Raw genomic sequence first — 25,440 nt, 5'->3', positions numbered from 1 at the left:
TTACGTTCGAGTCACTCTCGCATTTTATTTTCCGCTACCTGGAAAAGTGAGATCAGCTTAAATACACAAGTTTCCAGTGAAGTTATTGCTGCAGGATTTTTGTTGAGGAAGTACCTGTACTAAAAATACAAATAGCAGTATCTGGGCTCATTTGCAGATGAGCTGGATCCTGCTTTGCAAGTTGTATTGAATTCAAAGTTTACATTCTTTTCCTCCTACTTAAGGACCTGCTGTGTCCCCATGAAAACTTTCCAAAATGACTTGGCATCTGACCCTTATTGCCCATATTCACATCAGATCCAGCTCTGGACACCAGTGCTGAGAGGAAAGGAGACCCCCTTTGCTATCCCACCTTGCACTAACCCTGCTCCCCTCAGCCCCTCTGCAGGGTGCCCCTATGACCTCTCTGTCACCTTACAGCTGGATTTTGACATCGGGAGAGTCCAGATGAACTTCCTGCGACTGCTGAGCTCGGAGGTGGTTCAGCACATCACCATCCACTGCCTGAACACCTCTGTGTGGCAGGAAGGCTCCTCTGAGAAGCCCTCAGAAAAAGCCGTGCGCTTCAGGGCCTGGAACGGGCAGATGTTTGAAGCGGGTGGGCAGCTCAGGCCAGAAGTGGCAGCTGATGATTGCAAGGTATGTTGCTGTGAAAGAGGGAAGAAGAAGTAGAGAGAAATGCCAGAGCCCACTCTGGAGCTCAAGTAACACCTATGCTGCTCATCCTACGAGGGAGAAGGGTCAAGTTTACCAGGTCTCCACTAATTTTCCAGTCCGGGATGCTATAGCAGCTCCTGTGAAGCAGATGGCCTTCAAACAGAAAGCAAAAGATGAAATTCTGAAGTCAGCTGTGATGTATAGGAGCAGTTAAACGGCAGAAGGGGGAACGGCTCCCCATGGGTGGTGGCCGTGGCTCTTGTCTGGTGCCACAGAGAGTCAGGAGACACAGGGCTGCATTCAGGCTCACAGCATTAGGAGTTTTTTTTGGTGATACCACTCAAGCTCAGTTTTCATCAGCCTGATAAAGGGTTCCCCAAAATGCTCTCCAAACCCACCCCAGACCTGCTCAGCCCAAGGGACAGTCCCTTGTCTCACACAGGGATTTTCAGGCTTACACCTCATGAAACACATTCCTTTCCAGCAGGATTCACCCCCTGGTTCATCAGCTTTCTCTCTGTCTCCCCTCCGCCCACAGATCAAGGACGGACGCTGGCATCGGACCCTCTTTTCGTTTCGGACCCAGGACCCTCAGCAGCTGCCAATTGTCAACATCTACAACCTGCCCCCATCCGAGCCAGGAAAGCAGTATCACCTCGAGGTCGGCCCCATCTGCTTCCTTTGAACCAAGCTATGGAAACCAGGCTCTGAGGCTCCAATCCCACGATTGGCCTGTCCTTACAGGGGCTCTCCCACCTCTCTGCAGCAAGGGCAGCTGGGCTGTATCTTTTAGGTCAACTCTTGCTCCAGCCTTTGGCTCAAGTTCTCCAAGAACCCATGATCTACTGAACTCAGCCAGTTGTTGAAAGAAGGAAGAACAAGGGCATGAGGGAAGCGGGCGTCAGTCAGGACGTGAGCAGTGAAAAAGGATCAGGGGACTGGATGTTGCAGTTCCACACACAAAGCTTTTTCCATGACCAAAGAAAACGTTGAGAGAAACCTCAAGCGACTTGCAGCGTGTGGGTTTTTTCATTGTTTCCCCCCCACCCACTCACCCACCCATTTTTGTCTGGTTCCTAAGTTACCAAATGTTCTTTCCATTGAAAAAATAATTAAAAAAATAGAGCTTCCCTCTCAGAGCTTGACGCCTTCTGGACGGCCATGTGCTGCATCAGGTCTCCCAGGCGGAGCTGCAAGTTGAATCTGGCTGCTCTGTGTACAGGAAGCATTTTGATGTGCAATATTAGAAGAAACAAAATATATATATTATATTATTTAAAGCAAAAAGAAAAAGAAAAAAAAAAAAAGAAAAAAAAGCCAAGTTCCTCCTTCCATGAGTTTAATCAACACTCCCTCTCACGTGTGGTGTTGGAGTAGGGGAGAGTCAGGAAGCAAAGAAGGGGGAATGGAAAGAGGAGAGGGGAGGAGATTGGTGCTAAAATAGAGAGAGGGAATGGGCTCGTCTGATTTGTTTCTACCTCTCACTGTGAAATCTCTGGTGCTCTTAAAAAAGTGTGTTATATGACTTTATTTAAAGTTATGAAGGTGCTACAATGTCTCGCCACAGACCCAAAAATAAGCCCCATAGAATCATCACTCTGGGAAGAGAGGAGATCGTGTTCTACAGCTAAATCAGAGAAACAGCCACCTTAAAAGGGATCCTTCAGTGGCCATGGGTGTCAATACCACAACTCACACCACAGCCAACATCACTTACGGGACAATTTACACGCAAATTTGCTTTTTGTTGTTGTTGTTGATCAGCACTTCACTGCTTTGGGAGGGGAGTGAGGGACACATCTCATCTAGAAGTGTTGAGCCTCAGAGAGCTCCTTTGGAGTCGGTTGTCATGTACTGAGTCGGGCTGTACTGAGTTGCCCACATGACTCCCTGTGCTAAGTTCACGTTTAAACCCAGCTCTGCAACTCTTCCCTCGGCCCCTCTGTCAAGACTGACATGATGGTACCTTGTTTCAGAACCCAGCCGAGCTTGGAAGGGTTTTGTTTTGTTAAGTTTTGTAGACACTTAGTCTCTATATGTAAATTTGGAGGAATTTTTTTTAAGAGGATAATTATGGTAATCTTTAATTCTATATAAGGAATAATATTGATGTAATCAGAGCTGTACTGTATCAGAAACTCTTCAGTGCCTGTTTGGAGTTTTCGTGTCTCATATGGACTATGGATTTTATTTTTTTGAGGAAAAAAAAATTATCTGTGAGTCTCTCTTTGTGGGTTTTTTGGGGTTTTTTTTTTTTTGGTTTTTTTTTTTTTTTTTTTTGGTCACTACTGCCTGCTGGTTGGTTCCCAGCCACCATCGGAAAAGGTTAACATAATCTGTCCCAAATACCTCGCCCTCCACACAGCCCCTGCCAGAAATACCTCATCCCCAGGCCAAAACCACCACCACCCATCACTCGCTGCCTCCCTGCACACCCCCCATACTCCAGGTCTCTCCATCTCTCATCCCATGCCATTGGTTTTGTGTTTTCTCAAGGCTTCAGTTACCATTTGTTCTCATTAAAGCTTTTTTTTTTCCCTTTTCTTTTTCTTTTTTTTTTTTTTTTACTTTAAATAAATATTTAAAACTGAGGCAATGAAACAGGACTGGAACAGGGGTTTTTTTGGTTCTTCATAAGAAACTAGGTGGGCAAGAGGCACAGAAATATCCCATTTCCCAGGGGTTCCTCCAAGTGATCTGAGGAACCAAACCCACACTCCAAACCTTCCTCATGCCAAACCTGCCAGTCCCTGCATGACCTGCCCAACCCTCAGGATGATGCCAAACACACAACAAGGTCGAGATCCCAATGGCTCCCAACTGCTGTGCCTCATCCATGTCCCCATCCTGCCACAGTGCTGGGGAGCAAGAGGGGAAAAGAAAAAAAGAAAGAAAAACGTAGGGGGAAAATGGGGTGGAGGGGAAAGGAAGAGCGGGGAAACTAAGGGAGAAAAAAGGGGAAAGATGAGTGCAACAGCAGGGGGAGGGGGCGAAAAAAGAGGGCAGCAAAGGGAAGGAAGGGAGGGAAGGGGAAAACCCTGTTACGGTGCAGCACAGGAGCTGCTTTGGGTGGTGCCAGATGCGACAGGGCAGCGGGAAGGGGCTGAGCCCTGTTTGCTCTGCCCCTTCCCGGCACTGCTGGCTGATTGCAACAGCTCCGCCTTGGCACTAAAACCCGGCTACCTGGGGCTGACTGTCCCTCCCATGAGCCACAGATCCTGAAGCAGCTGCTGAGGGCAGGGTGAGAGCAAACACCTTTAATTAATTAATCACCACACTTAATTACGATGCCAGTATTAGAGGAGCTGTAAGGCACTGTCAAATACGGAGATGCTGCATTTAAAGAAGTTGTAATTTACGGTTTTTAAGAAGTCTGAGCCCACTGCACTGATGGGTTCCCTACCTCATATACCCAAGGCCCCTTCCCCATGGAATCCCCCACAGCATCTGCACTCCTAAGAGCACACGTGAACCCCCGTGCAAGCCCCATGTCCCAAGGGGACACGAGGCCAGCAGGGACCAAAGCCCTTAAAGCTACCAACCAGCCATCTCCATAACAGTTTATTTGCCCTGTGGAGGAAAGCCATGTCCTGCTGCCCTTAGCGTCCCCAAGGTCTCCAAACACACCTGAAGCTGCCGAGCACTTTGCCAGGCACCCACAAAATTAATTGCAGTTTCTGAGAACAAAAGCCTGCATTGGTGAAGCATTAGATTGGTGGGAGGTTTTCTTTCCTCTTTTTACACTGGTGAAATCCAAGATTTTGCAAGCTGAATTTCTTCCACCTGCTATTGCTTCATGCCTGAGCAAACAGCCTGGCAGCAGAGCAGGCACGTTGGTGCTGGGGATGTCCAGCATTGCTGGCAGCCCTATATACGGGACAGAGCTGAGCAACAGCCTGGCAGAGCAGGAGCATCCTCCTGGACAGCCAGAAGATGTTGGCCACCCTCATCCTCTTCCTGGGGCTGCCCCTCATCCTGGCCACCAAGCCCCCAAGCTGCGCCCCACTCATCCCGATCACTTTCGACAACACCACCGTCCCTTGGGTAAGTCCTGCCCTCACCTGAGGCACCTATCCTCTGGTTTCCTATCACCATCCCTAGTTCTTATGGATCCGGGAGGAGGTTATGGGAAGAGCGTTGGCAGCTCAGTGTTTCTCTCACTGCCTGTCCATGCTTGTTTTCCTAAAAAAAAATCCAGACTGCTGCACAGGAGCACGGCAAAGGGGTTAAGCCTTGTGGCTCTGCACCCATAATCTCATGAGCAGGTGCTTTTAGGGGTCCTGCTTCCATTTCCCTGCAAACCAGGATGGGCAGCACCATCCCAGTGCCTCACCACGCCATTGTAAGTCCTTCAAGTGATGGTGACTCAGGTCACGAGTCTCCATCCACAAACCCTTCACTGCATAAACAGTATCTAATCCCTTGGGAGCTTTTAATGGGAGGAAAGCAATGACAGCGTGGCATGGAGCAGGAAAGACACCCCTGAAGAAAGAACTGGCCATCCTGGGAGCTGGAGCAGTGCTTTAACAGAGAGGGGACAAAACTCAGAGACCCTCACCCAGCCCGGATCGTGCCCAGGACAGTCACCTACCGGGGGTGCTCCTGGCTCTGGGACAGCAGGACATAAGACACAGCATTTGCTTTCACTCACAGGGTGCCTGGGAGTGAACCTGGCACAGCCCCTCCAACCTTCCCCACTCTGCTCCCCTCTGCAGCTCCTGGGACAGTGGTTCTACATTGCTGGTGCCTCCAGGTATCCCCCTCACTTGGCAGAGATGAGAGCAGTGACATTTGAGGCTTTTTCCTTCTCTCCCGGGAGCCATGAAGATGAGCTCGACGTCACTGAAATGATAAGAATGTAAGGACAGGGATTCACCCCCCTGATCTGGCTCCTCCATCCCCAGGGGCATTTCTACCCTCTGGTGTCATCCTCTGGGCTGAAACACCCCACAAATTTGGCGCTGGAGAGCAGTTATGCCACATTTATTTAAGCTCTGCAGTCCTGCTCATGTTCCAAATCCCTCAGGTTTGGTTGGGGCAGTTTTGGGGGTATTTGCACCCTCTGACCTCTCTGCCCCACAGGAATGAGACATGTGTGGTGAATAACTCCAGCAAGGTCCAGGTCGTTCACCAGAACTCCACCCTGATACACGGTAAAGCTCCAGTTGTAGCACAGGGATGGGATGGGGTGGGGGGACTCAGCCACACCTTGGACCCTCGTGCTTCTTGCCTCCCTGTACTTGGCACCCTGAGCCTTTTACACCTAAAATCATGTCTGGAGGCAGAGTGAAAAGATTTCTTCCACCACACACCACGTCTATGGCAGTACTGTGGGTCCCCACTGGGATGAGTTGCTAGGATAAAGGTGATGAGCCCCAGCATGGGGTGGATTCTCACCAGTGGGGGAATCTCACTCTCTCCATACCTTCCAGTTGATAATAACATGGTAGCTTCCATGGCCAGACTAATCCAAAGTGACAAAGACCTGCTGATCCTGAACCACATCAACATTGACTTCCCGACTCTGAGCCTCTCAGGTGAGCAGATGCTTTCCCAGGGACAAGTCAAGGGGCACAGACATCTCCTGTCCTCACAAGCAGGGCAAAAAGCCCCTTTTCCCCTGATACAGAGAGGGGAAAGATGGGGACAGGCAGTGAGCTCCCCATCTGCACTATGGGGATCACCCAGGAGCAAAGCAACCCTAAAACACCACTTCTTTCCCCCCCTTCTCCATTTCTCTGACAGCACGGACACCCAATGTGAGCAAAGAGCACATGGAGGAATTCAAAGCCCACCTGCACTGCCTGGGCTTCACTGAGGAGGATGTGTTCTACACTTCCAGAGAGGTACAAACCCCTCCCTGGGGTGGATAAGCCCCAGGCCAGGTTCTGTTTCCACCTGGGATGGGGGTCTGGGGGGAATTAAGTTTAGCCCCCCAGCGCAGCATCCCCACTGTGCATCCCCAAACCTCCTCAAGCATCCTCCCCCAGCCATTCCTGGTGGTTCTGGGGTAAGGGAGCACCAAGAGCCGATCTCCCCTCTCCCATAGCGTGCCTGTCCCCTGCCCGGGAAGCAAACGGGTGAAGGCAATGCAGTTCCACAGACGGGGTAACCCCCATGGACCGGGTCAGCTGCTCCATCCTCATCCTCCTCCAGCCCCAGCCAGGCTCAGCACAGCCTCAGGATTTCTTATCTATCCATGTTTTTGTCTTTCCTCCTGGATTAAACACCCAGTTTCACTGTTCTCAACTGGGCCCAAAATAAATTCCTTTGTTTCTACCACTGGCTGTTCCTGCTCCATCTTCTCTGGGACCCCCTCCTGCCTGCCATGCCCATGGTGCTGAATCTCCAAACCCACCCAGAGATGTGAAAGACATCCAGAAAAAACCCAACCAGACAAAATCCAACCAGGGCAAAGTGTGGCAGTGGGCACAGAGATGCTCATCCCTCACGCCAGCTCTGTGGTGGCAGGGGACCCTCTCAGCCTCAGGACATTGGGACATGAGCACCCACCCATCAGGGTAACACACAAACCTGCCAACCCCCTTGAGTCTCCCCCACCACAACACTTTTAGCACCTGAACATCCCACCCTCAATTTTCAAGCCAAATCCCACAAGGCTCCATCTACACCACAGCCTTGTGCAGGGGTCACTGCAGGGTGGGGTGACAAGAGGTGACACTGCACCTTCCCCAGGTGTCTCTGAGGAGGGAAAAGGGGAGACAATGGGAAAAACCATTACCCAGAGCCAGACCAAAGGGTTCAGGGAGGCTCTGCTGCCAGAGAGGAAAAGGCAAACAAAATGTCAAAGAAACAAGTCCTGCCTGTCTGACAACACAGGGACAACAGCAGGACAGGGAGGGTCAGAGAGCCGCCACAGGGATGTGTCCAACAGGACAGGGTGACCTCTGAGGCCCATAAGCACCTCTTTTAAAGCCAGTTTTGGCAAGGACGGCAAAAGCACTTTCTCTTCAAAGCCCCTTGGGCTTTGCCTGAGATTGGGGGGCGGGGGTGTCTGCAGCGAAGCCAGCACTGGGAGGGCTGCACAACATCTCGTTAGCAGAGCAAGATGGGACTACAGCATCTGCTCGCAGGAAAAAAAGTGGGGAAATTTAGGGCAGATTTAAGTTTTAAATGCAGTTAACTGCATCACCAACAGCCTCCTCCTACCAACACTTGCCAACAGCAGCCACATCCATCCAAGGCTGGGGCAAGTGCCAAGCACGTGGCTCTTCCCTGGGCATCGACCCCAAAAGGCACCGGTTGCGACACCAGTGCAGATCCGGCAGCCCTGGGCACATCCTGTCCCCTCCCAGTGCAGCTGCAGGAGCCAACAGCGTCCGTCTGTCCAGGACTGTGCTCACCCAGTGTGCTCGGACAGCCATGGACACAGCCGGGCTCGTGGTCATCCTCAGCCTCACGGCGCTGCTGCCCACAGACGCTGTCCCCTGCGGAGCCCAACGCCCGGACAACTCCATGGCCTCCAAGGTAGGAGACACACGAGCCTCAGGGGGCTGCCCCATGCCTGCAATCAGCTTGAGGGTGCTCTGCTAAGCCTCACTGTCTCCTGGGAAAGAGGAATACCCCACCTTGTCCCCCCCCTGCTCCCCTGGCACATCTGCCAAGGTGCTGTCAGAGAAACACCTGCAACAAACAGGAAACGTTTGCTGTCCAAAAATCCTCGAATTACCCAGTTTTCTCAGGTTGCCAACAGTGACCTTGAAACAAGGCAGGTGGGATGGGTATTTTTTGGTGCAAATCCCCCCCAACAAAGTCAGACTGTCCTGACCCTGCCGCACCACCCAGGGCACCCACAGCCAGTGCCAGCACCCTTCCCAGCCCCCACACTCAGCTATTTTATTTTTCCCCCAGTTCATTTGCAAATGTTTCACCTTGTTGCTGCAAATGCAAGAGGGAGAACTAGCATCAATGTCAATTATGCCACGGGGAGGGTGGAAATCTCAGGGTATCTCACCCTCACCACCCTGTCCCTCTCTCCCCACAGCTGCTGGGGACGTGGCTGTACGTGGCAGGGGCTGCCCAATTCCCCCCGCACCGCGTGGAGATGCTGCTCATCGACCATGCCTACTTGCACATGGAGCCCAGTGCCAGTGGGCAGGAGCTGCTCATCACCCACTACGTGGCTGTGTAAGATGCAGTCCCTGGGTTCTCAACCCATCCCCTCCCTGCTACAGCCCCAAAATCTTTTAGCACAAGATACGAGCACAGTTCCAGGTTGGTTTCTTCAAAAGGAGTCTCTCCTGCCTGCTCTGTGCACCCTCTCCCCTCTTCTCTCTTCCTCATCCCCTTTATTTACTTATTTATTTCAACAGACCGCAAGTTTAGACAAGTTTTGCAGGGCACAGAGGTCTCACAGGCACCAAGCCCTGCAGGCATGGAGGATGAAGGCAAGGAGAAGACCTCTCCAGGAGAGGAGACTTTTCCAGAAGTCCCTGTGCCGTGGCTGCTGACTCTGCCAGGCACCAAAAGCTGTTTCCCCAACAGGGTCAGAATTTCAGGGGATGAATTTTTCTGTGGCAATGCAGGCAGCACTTTGAGGTTTCAGTTATTTCAGGGTGGAAAATGTCTCACCACCAAGGAGTGGGGGAGCATTTGCAAGGCTGAGACCGCGAGCTGCCACTGGAGGTCAGGCAGAGGCACGGGAGAAATGCCTTGATTTTAACAGTGAGAGAAATTAACCCTGGGGAGGAGGTGGCAGGTGCCCGATGTGGGGTCAGGACCGGGGCTTTGCCGGTCCTTTCCAGACCATGGCATCACCCCCTTCCCCTCTCTCTCCAGGGGGGACCAATGTTTTACCAACAACCTCACTTACTTGGAAATCACTGGCAGTAACACCACGCTGGTGAAGCACGGTAAGCAGCGCGGGTGGGGTTATCACCCAGCCCACGGTTTCACATGGACTGAGACACACAAAGGGCCCATGTCCCTGTTTTACATTATCTAATGCATTTTATTCCTGAGTCTCTTTGCCTGTTTGAAGCCTCAGTGGGCTCCAAACAGCTCCCCAAACCCAGGGGCACCCAGGTTTATTCCCACTCCTGGGGCACCCCTGGGATCACAGCCCCACCACCCAGCCATATTAAACCCACAGAGTAATGCTGTGCCAGGAGCAAACCTGCTGCCACCCCTGCAGGAGAACACCATCCTGGTTGTGAAGTTACTTCACAATCCCTTGGGGAAAGGAGGGAACACTCATGGCAGGTTTCAGAGAATTAATGAAGCCTCTCGTTCTGAGTTGCTTCCTCCTTGCTGAGGAAGCGGGGTGAGCCAATCTGGGGTGGGAATTGCAACCCCCTGGGACACAGTTTGCACCGACCCAGCCACAACAGCACTGCTGTGAGCAGGGGGCAGTTTCTCCCTGTTCTTACAGACCCCCAAACTGCAAGGTTCCAACAGCAGGACAGGAGCTGAGGGACTTTGGCTCTTTCACACCCCAGCCCCATCTTTAAGAAATACAACTTATATAAACCAAGAACCAAAAAAGTCACCCTATTTCAAGACATTTGTCCTCACCTGCTACTGAGGGTTGAATTCAAGGGACTACTGACATTGCCCACACCTGGGCTGGAGTTTATTGCTGCTGCAGCACTGAAAATCTGAATTATTGTGTCTGTTCTCTCCAAGCCAAGACCCAGAAAACTGAAGGGATGCTGATGAACCTCAGCTCTGAAAACCTTTTACTCATCCAGTACCAAATGCAGAGGGAAAGGACATATTTGGGGCAGTATCTCTACGGTATGAAACTCCATCCTAAAGTAATTTAAAGCTCTCATGGAACACCCAAACACACACAAAATTATCAACTAAAACCATGCAGCAACTTGGTTTCACCAACAGTCAGTGACTTTTCTGAGACCAACGCTCCAGGGGTTATGGGATTTGCAAACCCCATTAAACCCCACATATCTCTTGACAGAGCAGAAAAGAGCAAGTTAAAGACCAAATCCACTTATGACATAAATACTCAAAGAACAGGAAGCAAATACAATTCAGCATCGACATCATTGTAAAATCTCAACATTTTCAAGCCAACCATGATGTTTCAGTACTTACCTCCCTGGGCAGAGCACGTGGCTTTGCAGTGCTAAAGTTGATCAGATTTACCTACAACCCCATAAAGCAGCAGTTTTGACTCCATCATCTTGCCAGGCTGCAAAGCAGTTGCTTTAAGAGATTTTGAAGACACATATAGAGAACTGCCTCCACGCTCAGCTTCAGTCCCTCCTGACACCCCAGGAGGTTCAGACCATCCTGCAACCCCTTTAAGCATACAGGACCAGAGTTGTTTGGGAGAGGGTTAAAACAAGTGATGCCCAAGGTTGGTTTTGTTCAGGTGTGTTCATTATGGGGGTGAGAGACCCCCACACAGACCACATCCACAGCAAGCACTGGTGGGGAAGGGGAGCAGCATTTTGTGGCACAAAGGGCTGTGCTGAGGCCATCAGTCCAACAAATCTAACACCTGACAAATCCTTCTCCTTCTCCAGCCCGGAACCTGAGCATAAGCACAGCTGATCGGGAGGAATTTGAGCACCACGTCAAGTGCCTGGGGCTGAGGGCAGAGCAGATCGTGTATGCGCCATGGAAAACGGTACTGGGCCCTCTGGGGGGGCCAGGGTCAGCAAGCCACCACAGCCCCCTCCAGGCAGGGGTGCAAGACGCCAAGCTGCACCTCTGGCTGCCAAACTGGGGTCTTGGAGAGACATTTTCAAGGTGGTGGAAATGATTTAGGGGATTAAATAACCACAGGCTTGCTTTAACTGAGGTTTAAAATAGCACCCCTAAAGCAAATACTACACCTGAGCATCTCTACTGGGAACCCTGGTAACAGCTTGTCTACCCCTGCTGGGGGGGGGGGGGGGATAGGCAAGGGATTTTTACCCTGAAATTACTGATTTTGCCTTGAAACCCCTGATTTTGCCCCCCAGCAAGGACCAGGTGCCCCCATGAGCTGCAGAAAGAGCAGGTGATTTTTTTCCTTCAGGTTTTCCACTAAAATATTTACCAGGTCCAGTCCTCACCTCTGCCACCCACTTCAAGACATTTTATCCTGCAAATGACCCAGACCCTGAGTCAGCTTGACAGGGGCTCCCATTTGCAAAGTGAAGGTGAAAAACATCTTACCTTTGCTGCTCCATCCTGGTCATCTGCTCATCCACATCAGGAGGCTCTGAGTATTCAGAGGTGCCCAAAACCCTACACCAGGCTGCCAGGCTGGATCCAACATTGTCCCCAACCTTTATCCACCCTCAAGAAGCTTCTTCTAAAACTGTGCCCCACAGGTTCAGGGGAACAGAGGACAAAGGCAGAGAGTGTAGGGGCAGAGAGTGAAACCCTTGGAATGGGGCTGCACCTGGGGCTGGGGCAGGGTCAGGCTCCTCTCCCATTTAGCAAACGAGCAGCAGCTGGGAGGCAGAGCCCAGCTCCTCTACATTAACTGCACATGGTGGATCACATTTAAATTTGGGCAAAATGAGGGGAATAAGTCAGGACTGTCTGTGCTTACAAGCTCTGGTACAATTGGGGTTGGCAGTTATTGGCCAAGGTTAGCCACTACACCCGAGGAGTAAAAAACCAATTAAACACAGAAAACATTTTGGGGACCTTTGTCATCAGGCTGAAGGAGGTGGATGTGAACAGAGCACCAGAGCCGACTCACAAAGCCCTGTGCCAGCTGCAGGCATTAACAGAATTTAACCTATGCTGAGTGCCTGAGCAGCACAAGCTTTTTACTTATTTCCCCCAAAAGTCTGAGTTCCCCCTTTTCTTCAGAGCACACATAGCCCAGCTTTGCCCCAGAAACTTGGTTTCCTCTTTCCAGCACAGGCCTGGAAAATGGCACCAGCAGGAGCTCAGCATCTGGGCAAGCAATGTCTGTGTCTGGGCCAGCACAGCAAAGCCCTGAGCTTCCTTAGCTCCTCTTAGACATAATCAGCTAAAAGGGGGAAGGAAAATACTTCTTTCTTGAGTAAATTCTCTCTTGCTGAGATTCACTTACCCTGTTTTTGTTGTTTTGACAGGAGGTGTGTCAAGTGAAAGAAGACAAAGGCAGCAACAGCCCACACACAGAGCCTGTGGCTGCAGGCACAGCATGACCTGCTCCAGGTACTCCCTGGCCTGGGAGTGCAGGGAACTGACCCCACATTGGGCAATAAATGTTTTCTTCAAATTAGATGCAAATTGGTGCCAAATTTTTTGAGAGCAGAGGGTTCTGAAGAGGTCAGACGTGGGGTTTGCGAGAGCAGAGGGTTCTGAAGAGGTCAGAAGTGGGGTTTGCAAAAAGAGAGCGAACGCCCAATTCATCTTGTGTCATCCAGGCAGGAGTTGCAAGAGTCAACCCGGAGCTTCCCACTGACCTTGGAAAAGAGCTCTGCCAAAAAGCAGCGCTGCAATGCAGCAGTGAGAGAGGCCAACCAGGAGAGGGCAATCATTAACTATTTTAAACAAACCAGGCATGTGAGGAGTAACTGGGATATAGAGAAGGCGGGAAACTTATCTGTAACTACAGCCTGAGGAAAAGGGGGCTTAGCTCAAAGGAACCACCCAATTCTCTTGACAGCAGCTTGACTGCCAGGTAGCTAAGGTGGGACAGATGTTCCTGCCCAAAGCCTTTGGACCAGGCAAGTGTTCCCTGCTAATGTCCATCTGTAAGTTTGGTTTGCACTGACAAATTACCCTCCTGCCAGAGGGAAGGGGTGCTAACCCAACCGCGCCTGGATTTTTAGTTTCCCAGAAGAGAGGTCATGTTTTCTCATTTCTCAGTAAGCTCAACACCCTGGAGATGAGAAGTGCCAAGAACGATATTGCTCTCCATGCCTCCAGTGCACCCCTGCACTTGTCAGGCACCTCATACACCCCTTATCCCAGCCCCAAAGGGAGGACAGCACCATCACTGCCATTGTAGAAGCGGGCGTTTAACAAGAGACTGCTGCTGCTGCTGCTGTGTGGTCTGGAGAGTAATTCAGTATCAGCTCTAACTTAGTAATTAAGCACTGAAAATATCTCTCTTCCTTAAAAAGGAAGAAAATGAGAAAAGCTAGAGGGAAGGCAGCAGTCACAACTGTGACTCCCCCTGGAGCTCCAGGGTGCTCTGCGTCTGACCAGCTGCCTTTACCAGGCAAAATTTCAGTGTTAAGCCTTTGGAGTGACTGCGCTAGCAAAAATGAATTTTTACAAGATCACAGAATCATTAAGGTTGGAAAAGACCTCCAAGGTCAAGTCCAACCTGTGACCCATCCCCAATTTGTAAACCAGACCAGAGCACTGAGAGCCACATCCAGCCATTCCTTGGACACTTCCAGGCATGGTGAGTCCACCACCTCCCTGGGCAGCCCCTTCCAATGCTTGACAAATCTTTCCTCATGTCCAGTCTGAACCTCCCCTGGCACAACTTGAGGCCATTCCCTCTCATCCTGTCCCTTGTTCCCTGGGAGCAGAGCCCAACCCCCACCTGAATTGTGGACAGTGAGGTCACCACTGAGATTGCTTTTCTGCAGGATAAAAAAGTAAGTTCAGCCCGTTCCCTCCAGGTCTCGAGGCACTGGTATCCAGCCAGCCCTTGCTTTACCCACCTCTTTATCAGCTTGTGATGTGAAACATAACTCCCCGACCTCTCTAGAGGGCAAAGGGGCTGAGGGGATGCTGGCAGCAACCCCCAGTGCTGTGGTTAAAGGGCCCATCTCAGCAGACACCACTGAAGAGCTGTGGCTCAGATTACAAAAACCTAGGCTTTATGAGTAGATTTATAGCTGAATAAAAGCCTTGAATTACAGGAGACATAAGGAACCAACAAAGCCAGTCTGGCCCCCACAGCAAGTTTTCTTACACAAATCAGAAGCCACTTGCACTACAAGCTATGGCTCCTGAATGACCTTCAAGGGTAGTTCCTGGCTGGGTTGTTATTCCTTAAAAAACTTGTGCAAAGCCTTTATTTTGAAAACCATATAAGCCAGGTTCTTTCACAGGGATAACTGGACTGCAGAGCTTTCAGGTTTTCTGGGAAATTCACTTCTCTGAATGGAGTGTTGTGGATACTGCATAGATGAGCAAAGTCCAGAAACACTCAGAGACAGGTGAACAGTGTCTGAACATCCCTGACTCATTGTCACTATCATTAACCTTGATCTTGCTGGCTTTGCCTTTAAGAATTCTGTTCTCCCAGGTCCTCATAGTGAGAATCCTTCCCAGTGTCAGCGAATTAGCCAAGGAAGAGTCTGGTCCCAAAGAGCACCAATACACCACAGAGAAAGAGATGGAGACATGGTTATCTCTTCAACAGACCTTTATTAGCAGACTGTTCCCTACATGAAGAATCCAAGTTAGATTTGCATTATAACAATTTGTGGTTACAGCTACAAAGATGGTTGTCATTTTGCATTGATTTTTGCATTCTGATATTCGTATTCTCATTAGGCCACACTGGTAGGAAGGAGCCACTGCAGAATTTATGACAGGTCTCAGGAAGAGGGGGGTGGGAAAAAATTGTATCACTAATCCATTGTTGGTTAGATTTCCATGTGACTACTACTGACAGCACTGAAAGTCAAGGCAGAGTCTCTCTCACCTCGGAGACTCTCCATGAACCACCAAAATCTGTCAGAAAAAAAGCAGCTGCTGAGTGCTAGCAAATCCTTTTCCGATTTCTCACACACATCTCCGCATGTCCTCCTGCATGTGATGAGCACTGGCTCAGCAGCAGGGTCTGCTGATTCAGCCTCAAAGCACAACTGCAGCAGCTCATGTCCAAGTGCAAGTTTCCTTCCATCTCTCTGGAAACGTGTATTGTCTTTAGTCCCTGAGATTTCTCTCTTCCCCCCTTACCTAAAAATTCCCCCAAGCGCTCTTAATTGACTGTTGTGACACCCAGCATCCACAGACCTTCCACTTCCCAACTTCAGCCATCCACCCAAAGCCTTTCCACCGTGCACAGAGGCGATTCCAAACTAAGGCAAGCCTCACCGTGCACCATCTCCCCAAGGTTCTGCTTCCTCATTTGCTCCCTTCTCTCCTATGGCTTCTTGCTACAGAATTTCTCTGGGCTCAAGTCCTCCAGCAACAAACCCAGGCGTGGGAAAGGCAGCTCAAGCCCCAGAGGGCAGGTACACGAGTAACTTTAGCATCCCTCCCCACGACTCAGCTGTGTGATGTAAGAGAACTAATAGAGAACTTTTTAAAACAGAAGAAATACAAGCACAGTAACAATATTTAAACAAACCTATAAAAATAGTCTGACATAACTTTGTTCAAATAAATACAAAATAAATATGCTTTAAGCAGTAAAACAGTGGAATGCAATGCTGGTCCATTTTACCCAAAATGAAAAGTTGGGTGAGGATCTCCCAGGCCTCAGAAGCTGGATCCTATTAACTAAAGCAGCCCATAATGCGATCAGAGAAATTTTAAAGCCATCTCTTTCCCTTAGCCTTATGAAAAGCACCCTTTGAAAGACAAGCAAGTATGTCTTCAGGACTGAAAGCTCACCTCTCCCAGTGACAGCCAGCCCCTCTCCTTAACACCTGTTCCCACAGCAGACATTCTTGACTTGGGGCCTCCATCGCACCAATGGAAACCTGAACATCGATCTACCAAGAGGTCTAAAGAGATAAGATAGCAGCATAGGCACAGGGTTTGGAAAAGGTTCACGAGCTCTCCTCGGCACCAGGCAGGATGGAATTCAGAGGTCCATGCAACGCTGCACAGGGGCTCTCATGTCGTGCTGGGAGCACAACTGCACAGGAGATCTGAGTTATTTTGTATTTGTTCACTAAAGCCATGCATCACATGAGCCGGGCAGCCCAGGGCCCTCCTGCCTTCCCCTTTCCAAGCCCCTGCAGAGTATAAGACAAGCCAATCCCGGCATGCAAACGATACAGGCATGCAGGCTCTAGTCTGCTGCTTCTGTTAGTAAGTGCATCCTGTTAGTAGGTTTATGAGACACACTTAAACCTATAAAAAATAAATAATCCTAATTCTTCATCAGGCTGGTTTAAGTAACCTTCAGCCTGGCTTGATAAACCACTGCCCACCAGCCCTCCAAACCAGTATAGATCAAAGTTACATTTCATGTCAATTCTTGGAAGCAGAACGTGAATGTCTCCCACCCAAAGGAATACTTGTAAACATAAAAAGCCTGGTGTGGCAGCAGCTCCTACACAAGGTTTGTACAAATTTAAACAATGGGTAGGAAGTTAAACAACTGAATGGAAAAAGCAGCTCTCTGAATGAAAAAAGAAGCTCTTTCAGCAAGTCAGAAGGTGCTTATCTGTAGGCAAACCACTCTGTACAGGCAACGTGCTGAGAGCAGACCTGTAACCCAAATCTTCGCTACTCCGTCATACTGCTGGGAACTGACCTCAGCAACTCCCGCCTTAAGAGTTCCCAGGAGTTCATCTCCTGGTCTCCCAAAAGGCCCAACAAAAAGGACCCCGTGATGGTTTATGTGGAGCTCTGAGTAGCAAGATGGCAAAGGACACCAGATCCTCCCCTCCCCCTTCCTTACTGACTCACAAACAATCTGAGATTTCACAGCTTTGCTTAGTCAGCTTAGTGTCGACACATTCACAGAATGAGAGATGGCTTATACGTCTTGAGATCACATCCCAAGATTTCAGAGTTCCGAGTCCTCAGCATCTCCTGGTCACCGCGAGTCCACGCCCAGAGTCATCTTCAAGTTTTCATACACCACGTAGCTGATGCTCACAGCTGGGATCACCTTCATGAAGTTGGGCGCCAGACCCCGGTAAAGCCCAAACGCTCCCTCTGTCTTCAGTATGTGTTTGAACAGTCCCCTCATGGTCACTTCAGGAGCACCCTCCACTGAAGCTGCAACAGGGAAAGCCACAATAAATAATGCAGACTACGTGGTGAAAACACTTTTGTTTTCTAAGAGCAGTTCTGATCCATGTGCTTTCAGATGTTCCCACAGCAAAGGTGCTTCGTGGGGGACAGCATTAACTTCTCAGCTACCCATTCCGTGCTCCACATTGCAAGGATTTTCTCAAACTGCTCTGCAGATGCCCTCAGCCCAGAACTGCTGATCTGAGCAAAACAGAACCTCTGTCCTGGAGGTCCTTGGCCACAGAGGTTAGAAGGGCAGCACGAAGTCCACTGTCCCCTTGCAGCATCGTAAACAGCTCACAGCTCAGCTGCGTGGGCCAGCTGAGGCTGTTGTTGCAATGTTTACACTAGAGAACCTTCAGCCTTGCTCAGAAACCAAGGCAGGAGTTCCCACTGTTCCAAAAGTTCTCACCTTGGGCCTGCATGCGTGTCCTCACAAGGGCCAGTGGGTAACTGGCAAGCTGTCCACAGGTGCTGGAGATGGTGCCACAGGCCAGCAGAACAAAGACCCCGGGATCAGCACTGTTGACAGCATAACGTTGCAACCAGGTATTTTTCAGTGTCTGGAAGGAACAAGCCCAATGTTAGCAGGGAAGAGGCAAGCAAAGGAGTATCACATTTCATGAAAGACCTAGTGTAAAGGCCCAGAAAGTTCCACTCAAGTTCAGCCAGAAGCAGAGGACTTCTCATATCTTTTTGAGCTGCTGCTGCCATAGTGCCTGGGGAAAATCCCTCCTTTAACTTTCTGCTGCAATTTTCTCATGAAGAAAAGAAACAAGGGACCATGCATGATGTTGACTATGGTTTATGAAATAGAATTATTATCTTGGATTATCTTTTAGGCCATTTTTGAGTAAAAAAATCCATTTGTGCCCCATAAGGCTGTTCAAGAAAGCTTTGATAAATTACTTAAACTCCTGTTGTGACTGATAGGGCTGACAGTGGTAAGGCCACACAAGCAGCACAGCCCTACAACAGGTTAGCAATAACATATAATTGTTAGGCTTAACCTAACAACAGGTTAAAGGCTTCATACCTCATAGACTGCCAGGTCAATACCAGCATATGGAATGATTCCCAACATGTTGGGGATGTAGCCTTTGTAGAAGGCAGCCATTCCTTCCTTTGCAAGGATGTTTTTGGCACAATCCAACATGCCCGAGTATTGTCCTGTCTTCCTTAGAGCCATCCGTGTTTTCAGAACCTAGAAGAATAAATAGCATGAAGGCCTATGAGAATCAGCAGGAGAACAATGTACAGACAAAATCATTCTTAGGAGCACGACTGTCAGGACCACAGCAAGTGTCCTGCAAGCAATACTACTTGGTACCACCTCCGAGAACTCATTAATTAAATATCACAGTGCTGCTGTTCTACCCACATCTCCCCATCCCTGCCCCTCCCCATGAGCCCTCCTGGGCTGCACTCTCAGTCTCCTGCCTCACCTCCATGGGGTAGATGCTGCTCTGTGCAATGGCCCCGGCCAGAGAACCGGCCAGGAGCCGCTCGTGGATCCTCAGCATCTCCTGGTCAGTACCAATGAACCGCTTGATCTGCAGAAGCCACAACAGACAGATATTGAGGCTCCATGACTTATCTCAGCCAGCATTTTCCTTTCAGCATGTCCTTCTGCAGTCACACTTGTCTGTGCCCTCACCTGCTCATAGGCCATGAACTTGATGGCTGACTCGGGTGCAATCTTCAGCACATTGATGCCATTCCCTCGCCACAGTGACCTTGGGCCACCCTCCCGGATCATCTGAGTGAAGCCGCCAATGATGCACATGTTGTTACTGCGGGAGGCATGAACCTGGAGGAGAGAGACAAGCCTGGATTAGTTCCAGTCCCCATTACGACAGTGCAACGTTTTTCTGTAATCCAGGGACAAAAGGGCGCTTTTTTATTTACCCAGAGATTTGCCAAGGCTTTAATCCCTTCCAGATAACTTTTACAATAGGAAACCAAGCTTCTTTTCTTTTTTGGCAAGTCTACCATTAACTAATGAATCTAATCAATATCTCCCTCTGGAATGGGAGGAAAGGTTAAACAGGCAAGTGTGCTGTTTTTTTCCCATACCTAGCATAGGATCAACTACCCATCAACAATTCAGATGGTTCAAGAGCAGGTGCAGTGACAAAGCAGACTAAAATCAGTATTTTCCACCTTCTTTCTAATGCTGATAGTACTGAATACAAGCTCTGCCAACTGACCACCATGTTCACTTCAACTCTCATGGCCTCAGGGTCTCTCAAAGGAATGCAGGATTTTAACCTGTTTCACCAAAACCCAAGTTTTCCATAAAAGTTATTACTGACAGTTTTGACATGTCTACCTCCAAAAAGATTCTCTGTACTTTTTCTAGTCAATGAATAATAACTTTTTTTTATATGACTTTGATCACTTAAATAATTCAAAATGCTTTTAAAAATAGCAATAAAAGAATGATGAGATTAACATTGGCCAGAGTGCTGAATGTGTTGATGAACATTATCATCTCCCAGGTAACCATAAATATTAAAGGAATCTGCTCAGGCATTTAAACAAACTGGAACCGTTCCATCATACCTGCATGAGCACTTTCAAACGGTCCAAGGGAGCTGTGCAGGTTCTGGACACGGCACCTGCACCTCCACCTGCAACCAGATGTCTCCACCACATCCCTGTCTGCCTCTCTTCCACAGTGAACTCATCAGGGACAGTCAAATTCTCTCCTACATCAAAGATCTGCAAAAGTAGAAGATGTTGAGAAATGCTTCATCAGCCAGTGATCTTGCTGAAGTTTTACTGCTCTTTATTTGTGCCAAGTGCTGAAGTACAGAATATGCTTATTCCAAGCCAGCAGTTTATCTACAGCCACTAACTGCTGTGCCTGGCCACAGGAGCTGTCACTGCTAGAACTTGTCACAGGGGAAACTGTCAAGATTTCTCTCCAAGAACCTGGCAACTGCTGAACATTTGTCTGTATCAAAATACTGTGGGTTGTATTTAGGAACAAACTGACCAACTGCAGGCAGTTGTATGGCAAAAAAGCTGGACCTCTCCAGAACCTTCCAAGCTCGCTGCCAGTTAAATCTCATTACATACTATTCACATACATGTATCTCCAGGAAGGATGGCTGGCTGTGCAATCAGATTCTAGTTTTAACAGGTCCTGAACCAGCTGGGGCTAGCCACTGGCAGGAGCTCCTGGAGGTGCACACCAAGAGAACACCCTCGTCTCCCTGCAGTACTGCAGTCGTCATCACCTGTGCCAGCAGCTGTGACAGTGATAGGTGACAAGATTACAGCAGCGGTCAGGAAGCAATTGAGTTTCCACAGCTACAGGGCAGCTATGAACCATGAAGAGAAAGATAGGAACTGCTGATAGCAGCTCCTGGGGGCCAGGACTTGGACCAAGAAGCTGGGCAAACACTGGGACGTGTTGTACAGGAACTATTTCTTACCGTGGAGTGCTTCCAGTACAGGATGATTTCAGGAATGTTCTCCACAGGGTGCAGCAGGTGATAGTCTCGCCACTCATTCCAATCAATTGTCATTGTCCCATTTTTATCCATGCTAAAAAGATTGATCATCAGGTGAGAACAGAATCCCACTGGGTGACAAATTCCTCGTCCCCTTCCCTTTGATTATCCAGGCCTACACCAAAAAGAGCTTTGCAAAGCAACTACTAAAAGACTTCTAAAGAGACACAAGACAAACCTAGGAAATCTTCTCTTCACCAAACAATGCAGAGGTAGAAGTGGGCTCTCCTCCCCTCTCTCTCCCTTCTTACCAGCCCACAACAGTATTTGCACCCCCTCCTACCAAATTTAGGGACATAACTGACACTGAAGGGAAAATCATACTTACTAGGTGACAGGACCCCAGAAGTGTCCCGTCCTTATTCTGACACACAGGCAAACAGACAGAGGGAAGGTGGCAGAGGAAAAAAAAAGAGGAAAAAAACAGCACAAATAAGTGGTTGTTAACATGTTAGTGCCACACGCATAAAGCAAAGAGCAAACACTCTGCAGAGTCCCTCCCCGAAGCAGCAAGATCAGGGCAGCAGGACAATCAGACAAGGATGCAAATCAGCTTAGGTGCAAGCACTTCCCCATAACAGGTCAGGGAGAGACTGACAGTAACTCTCAATATAGCATTATGATTTTATAATTGTATGTCAATTCACAGGGAAAAATCAAAATGGAAAATAATAGGAAAAAAGGGAGGAGCCAAAGTCTCTGCAAAGTGCATACAGGGGAAAAAGAGATGGGTTCCGTGTCCCTACGTTTCTTTCTAACTCCCTCAACAAAAAACAGAAAAACCAGTGGAATCTTCACCTCTTCAGTATTTTCTCAGCCTGCTGTTCAGAGATCTTGACTCCCAGGTCCCGGAGAGACTGGACAATCTCCTGTGCATCGATGCGGCCTGCAAAGATACCCAGTGAGCTCAAGGACACGTATTACAGGCTAACACGTGCACCAGAGTCCACTCGTGAGCATGAGAAAGGTGTTTACCATCATTCTTTTTATCCAAACTCTTGAAAACCAGTCTCAGCTTCTTTTCATGGTCTTGGAGATAGTGAACAAATTCCTCAAAATCCAGCTGTCCATCCAGATCTTTGTCTCCAGCCTTCACAATTTTCTGTTCAGAAAATAACCAAGAAATGTCAGTTCCTTTGTTCATTCAGACAGATCTATCCTCCCTTCTACCATATTTAAAAAACATTTCCTACACAACTTTGACTTTTTCTCCAAAAAGTAGCTGACAGAACTGTAATTCCTCCAAGAGATTTGAGCAATGCAGTAGCATAGAAAAGTCACCTGATTCCAACTGTTTCCCAAAGTCCATTACACAGATGGAATGCCTCGTGCTTTTATCAGGGATATTCTGCTAGTGTCATGTGTCTAATCTCAGGACTGTATCTTGATTAACACCTTGTAAAGCCCTTATGAAGGTTCTTGAACTAAGTATGAGGCAACAGATTTCCATAAAAAGTGAATCACAGAACTTCAGGTAATAAAAAAAACTGAACAGGAGAAGGAATTTGTGCCTACTACAATCCTTAGAGAAGTTAAGTTCCCTCTGGCAATAACTAACTCCAACCAGCAAAAGCCTGTCCAGCTCTAGCGAACACAGCCAAAGATAAAAACCTTTGTGAACTGGTTTAGGCACCCTGAAGCTATGTGCTTTAATTACACAAGTTTCCATGAGATGCATATAGAGCAAGAATAGGTTCTTAGTAGGACAAAGCTAAAATCAAGATCAAACCATGCCAGACATCTAGGACAAGGTAAATGACTAATTAACTCACTGTAACATGAGGCAATAGCCCATGGACTGTCCTATCCATGGGCACACAGCTGCATGTTGACAGGTGAGGTGATCTCCAGACTGCAAGAATGTGGCTCAGGGAGTTCCTATTCCCCTTCTGATTCAGTCACTTGCCTTTGACAGCCTTTATGTCTTTTCCAACATGAAACAGTGAGCAACACTCAATGAGGTGTGATTCAGTCTAGTGCATCACCCAAAGCTTTGGTTTAATTCTTGTAACATTTATGTTAACAGCAGATGGGTTGTTAAAGAAGCTCTGAGCCGAGATCAAACACTGGGTTAACCCTCTGTTCACCAGTATCTTGTTCAATATTTAGGCTTCAAAGTATTAGGCAAGCCTAAAATCACTGTGGTATGTCCTCAGTCTATGACCACCAGTCCCCTTCATAAGCCGTCTTTGTTTCAGTGCAATTTAAAATTACTTCAGTACTAAATGATTTGCTATTGAAACTCTCTCTCTCACCCACCAAGTCCTGTCTCTTTAGTCCTAATGCTATGAGGATTATTCCTAATCACTTTATGAACCTTAAATAAGAAAGTGCTGTCCCAGCTGCCCTGACCTCCGAGGTATGCCCAGTATTCCTAACCTGCCATTTATCATATGACCGTTGTGAAGTTCAGATACGACCTCACATTCAACTCATAGGCTAAATATAGACCAACACCCCTCTCCTGTCAGCACACTGGGCTTGAACTGCTGAATCAGGGCTTCCCTCTCACTGGCAACCCCCAACCAGTTGACAGGCATTAATAATTCGGTGGCACTGTAAGAGAGGTGTGACTGTGCAACTGCTCCCTCTCTCTCAGCACACCCCGACAACTGCAGAGATGCACCAAGAGTGATGAGAGACTGCAGGCAGCAAAAGCTTTGCCCTGTTCACCTTCCTCTCCCACAATCACAGCACAAAAACGCTGCCTGCCTGACAGTAACCCACAGCATATGTGTGAGGGGTGAGAAAGCCAAGCTCCCAGCATCTTCTCTGGAGGTGCGAACAAATATCTGTCTGCACCTCTTCACTCTTAACAGCAACCGTGAAATCTGGTCATTAAAGCTATCTCAGCTGCAGAAGTGGTCACCTGCAGTCACAGCCCCTGGAGCACACTGTGGGAACCCACACACCTTCCAGCCTGCTCTCCATGTCTCTGCACAGAGGTGTAAAAAGCCTCCCCAGCTTGGCTGATCAGTAATCAGCTCTCTGGGCCCTTGACAGCCTGGTCATGAAAAAAAAGTAGCAGCAAGCTGAAAGCAAGAGCTAGACACATTAGGATGGAGCACTCCATGGATTTAGTGCATCTCCCTTCCACAGCAAAGCAAAAGGTTCTTGCACAACCTTCCCCAGCTCAGCCCACCCACCTCTGGCTGAGTCACTCAAAGTTGCTCTCCCACTCACAGCACAAACCTGCTCACCTTCACCAGCTTCAGCTGACTCTACATTACAGTCCTGCTGTCAGAAGGAGGCAGGTGGAAGGATGTAAGAAGGAGGAAGAGGATGTGAAACGCTGTATCTGAACAGACCAGTAGAAGCAGAAGACTCCATTGTTTGGAAAACCCCTTTTTTCTATTTAATTCACACCAACTGGTTTAAACAGTCTGATAGACACCGGGATCTCACCCAATTCAAAACAAAAGAATCAAAAAGAAAAGAGTTCACACACTGCTTCAGCAATCCCTGCCAAGGGACATGAGAAGTGTTTCCATGCTTTACTCAGTTATTACAACAGAGCCATCATGAACTTCTCCCCCTCTCAAGCGAGCCACTCAAGGTATTAGAGACCACCCACCCCTCCATCACTCACTCCTTCCCTTCCATTCGTCCCTCAGGGCCATACCTGCTTCCACTGGCGGTAGGTGGAGAATTCCTGGGAAGGAATGAAGAGGCTGAGTCGGAAGATGGATTTGAGTTCAGCTGGGAGCCCCTTCGACTCAAAGTACTCAAACTCTGTCTGCCTCTCCCCAAACACCGGCACGTACAGACAGAGGCAGAGCATCTTTCTGAGCCCGAGACTCAGCTGCCCTGCTCAGTCCGAACAGCAAGGAAGGGAAGTAAAACTGAGTGATTCCCCTGAGCTAATTTCAGTACCTAGTGGAAAGGAAATACCAGCAAGTCTCATGACACATGCCTATGAGTGAGCCTGGCTCCAGTGGGATTGGCTGCACAAGCCCTGCCCTTCTACTTAAAAGGGAAACCGGGGCTGTACAGTCCCACCCAGCTGATACGAAGGAGACACGTGAGCTGCCTCCCATTGCTCAACACCTGGCTCCCATTAAACCCAGGTACCTTAATCACACTCGCTGCCAGTTAACCCTTACCGGGTGTCTCTCTTAACCCAAGAGGCTTTGGCCAAGGGCCAGGACACTCGCTGTTCTTTACATGTGATCAGTCCTTTCTTATGCTGTTCTCACCTCTTTGGGGATTTACACAGGTAGCACAGTGGGGACCAGTCTTGATCACAACCTCTCCCACCATGCAACACAGGAGGACTATCATTGTCTTCCCAAAAATTAATTTTTTAAAGCGCAGTAAGAACAGGATGCCAGCCACTTATTGCTTTAATGCATGTTTAGGATAGCTAGTTTAAGAAAAAGTCTTCCACTTTTACAAGGTTATTTTG

The 25,440-nt window shown here is 48.8% G+C and overlaps 4 protein-coding genes across 4 annotated transcripts in view; 3 read left to right on the top strand and 1 right to left on the bottom strand.

The window, feature by feature from the left end:
• Positions 1 to 1,342, top strand: part of COL27A1 (collagen type XXVII alpha 1 chain) — a gene marked incomplete at both ends in the record, with an annotated part of 141,124 nt that extends 139,782 nt beyond the window's left edge. Inside the window, 2 exons of the mRNA XM_082295345.1 lie at positions 421 to 639; positions 1,196 to 1,342. Coding sequence (XP_082151471.1) covers positions 421 to 639; positions 1,196 to 1,342 — 366 coding nt within the window. The remainder of the gene's footprint in view (positions 1 to 420; positions 640 to 1,195) is intronic.
• Positions 1,343 to 4,566: 3,224 nt separating this feature from the next.
• LOC309580841 (alpha-1-acid glycoprotein 1-like) lies at positions 4,567 to 6,837 on the top strand. Its single transcript, XM_082295082.1, has 6 exons — positions 4,567 to 4,701; positions 5,373 to 5,515; positions 5,740 to 5,810; positions 6,090 to 6,194; positions 6,403 to 6,503; positions 6,707 to 6,837. The coding sequence occupies exons 1-6, from the start codon at positions 4,591 to 4,593 to the stop codon at positions 6,767 to 6,769; spliced, it is 594 nt and encodes a 197-aa protein (XP_082151208.1). The 5' UTR covers positions 4,567 to 4,590; the 3' UTR covers positions 6,770 to 6,837.
• A 1,203-nt stretch (positions 6,838 to 8,040) lies between these two features.
• LOC309580850 (alpha-1-acid glycoprotein-like) lies at positions 8,041 to 12,828 on the top strand (the record flags this gene model as incomplete). Its single annotated transcript, XM_082295092.1, has 6 exons — positions 8,041 to 8,145; positions 8,663 to 8,805; positions 9,457 to 9,530; positions 10,303 to 10,413; positions 11,166 to 11,269; positions 12,699 to 12,828. 6 exons carry the CDS (start codon positions 8,041 to 8,043, stop codon positions 12,771 to 12,773), a joined length of 612 nt encoding a protein of 203 aa, XP_082151218.1. The 3' UTR covers positions 12,774 to 12,828.
• Positions 12,829 to 15,031: 2,203 nt separating this feature from the next.
• LOC309580790 (mitochondrial adenyl nucleotide antiporter SLC25A25) lies at positions 15,032 to 24,816 on the bottom strand (the record flags this gene model as incomplete). Its single annotated transcript, XM_082294999.1, has 10 exons — positions 15,032 to 17,499; positions 17,927 to 18,077; positions 18,551 to 18,718; positions 18,960 to 19,067; positions 19,172 to 19,324; positions 20,080 to 20,238; positions 20,958 to 21,069; positions 21,834 to 21,921; positions 22,011 to 22,137; positions 24,658 to 24,816. 10 exons carry the CDS (start codon positions 24,814 to 24,816, stop codon positions 17,315 to 17,317), a joined length of 1,410 nt encoding a protein of 469 aa, XP_082151125.1. The 3' UTR covers positions 15,032 to 17,314.
• Positions 24,817 to 25,440: the final 624 nt, after the last annotated feature.

Source organism: Coloeus monedula, assembly GCF_965178545.1.
Source record: "Coloeus monedula genome assembly, chromosome: 21".
NCBI lineage: Eukaryota > Metazoa > Chordata > Aves > Passeriformes > Corvidae > Coloeus > Coloeus monedula.
The sequence above is the reverse complement of the archived record's forward strand: the minus strand, read 5'-3'. Positions and strand labels throughout refer to the sequence as shown.

Bases quoted from the DNA above. Each gene is read 5' to 3' on its own strand.
- LOC309580841 (XM_082295082.1), top strand. From the start codon at position 4,591: ATGTTGGCCACCCTCATCCTCTTCCTGGGGCTGCCCCTCATCCTGGCC. The intron at 5,811-6,089 runs GTAAAGCTCCAG...CATACCTTCCAG, and splicing joins GAACTCCACCCTGATACACG to TTGATAATAACATGGTAGCT. The intron at 6,504-6,706 runs GTACAAACCCCT...CCTCTCCCATAG, and splicing joins TGTTCTACACTTCCAGAGAG to CGTGCCTGTCCCCTGCCCGG.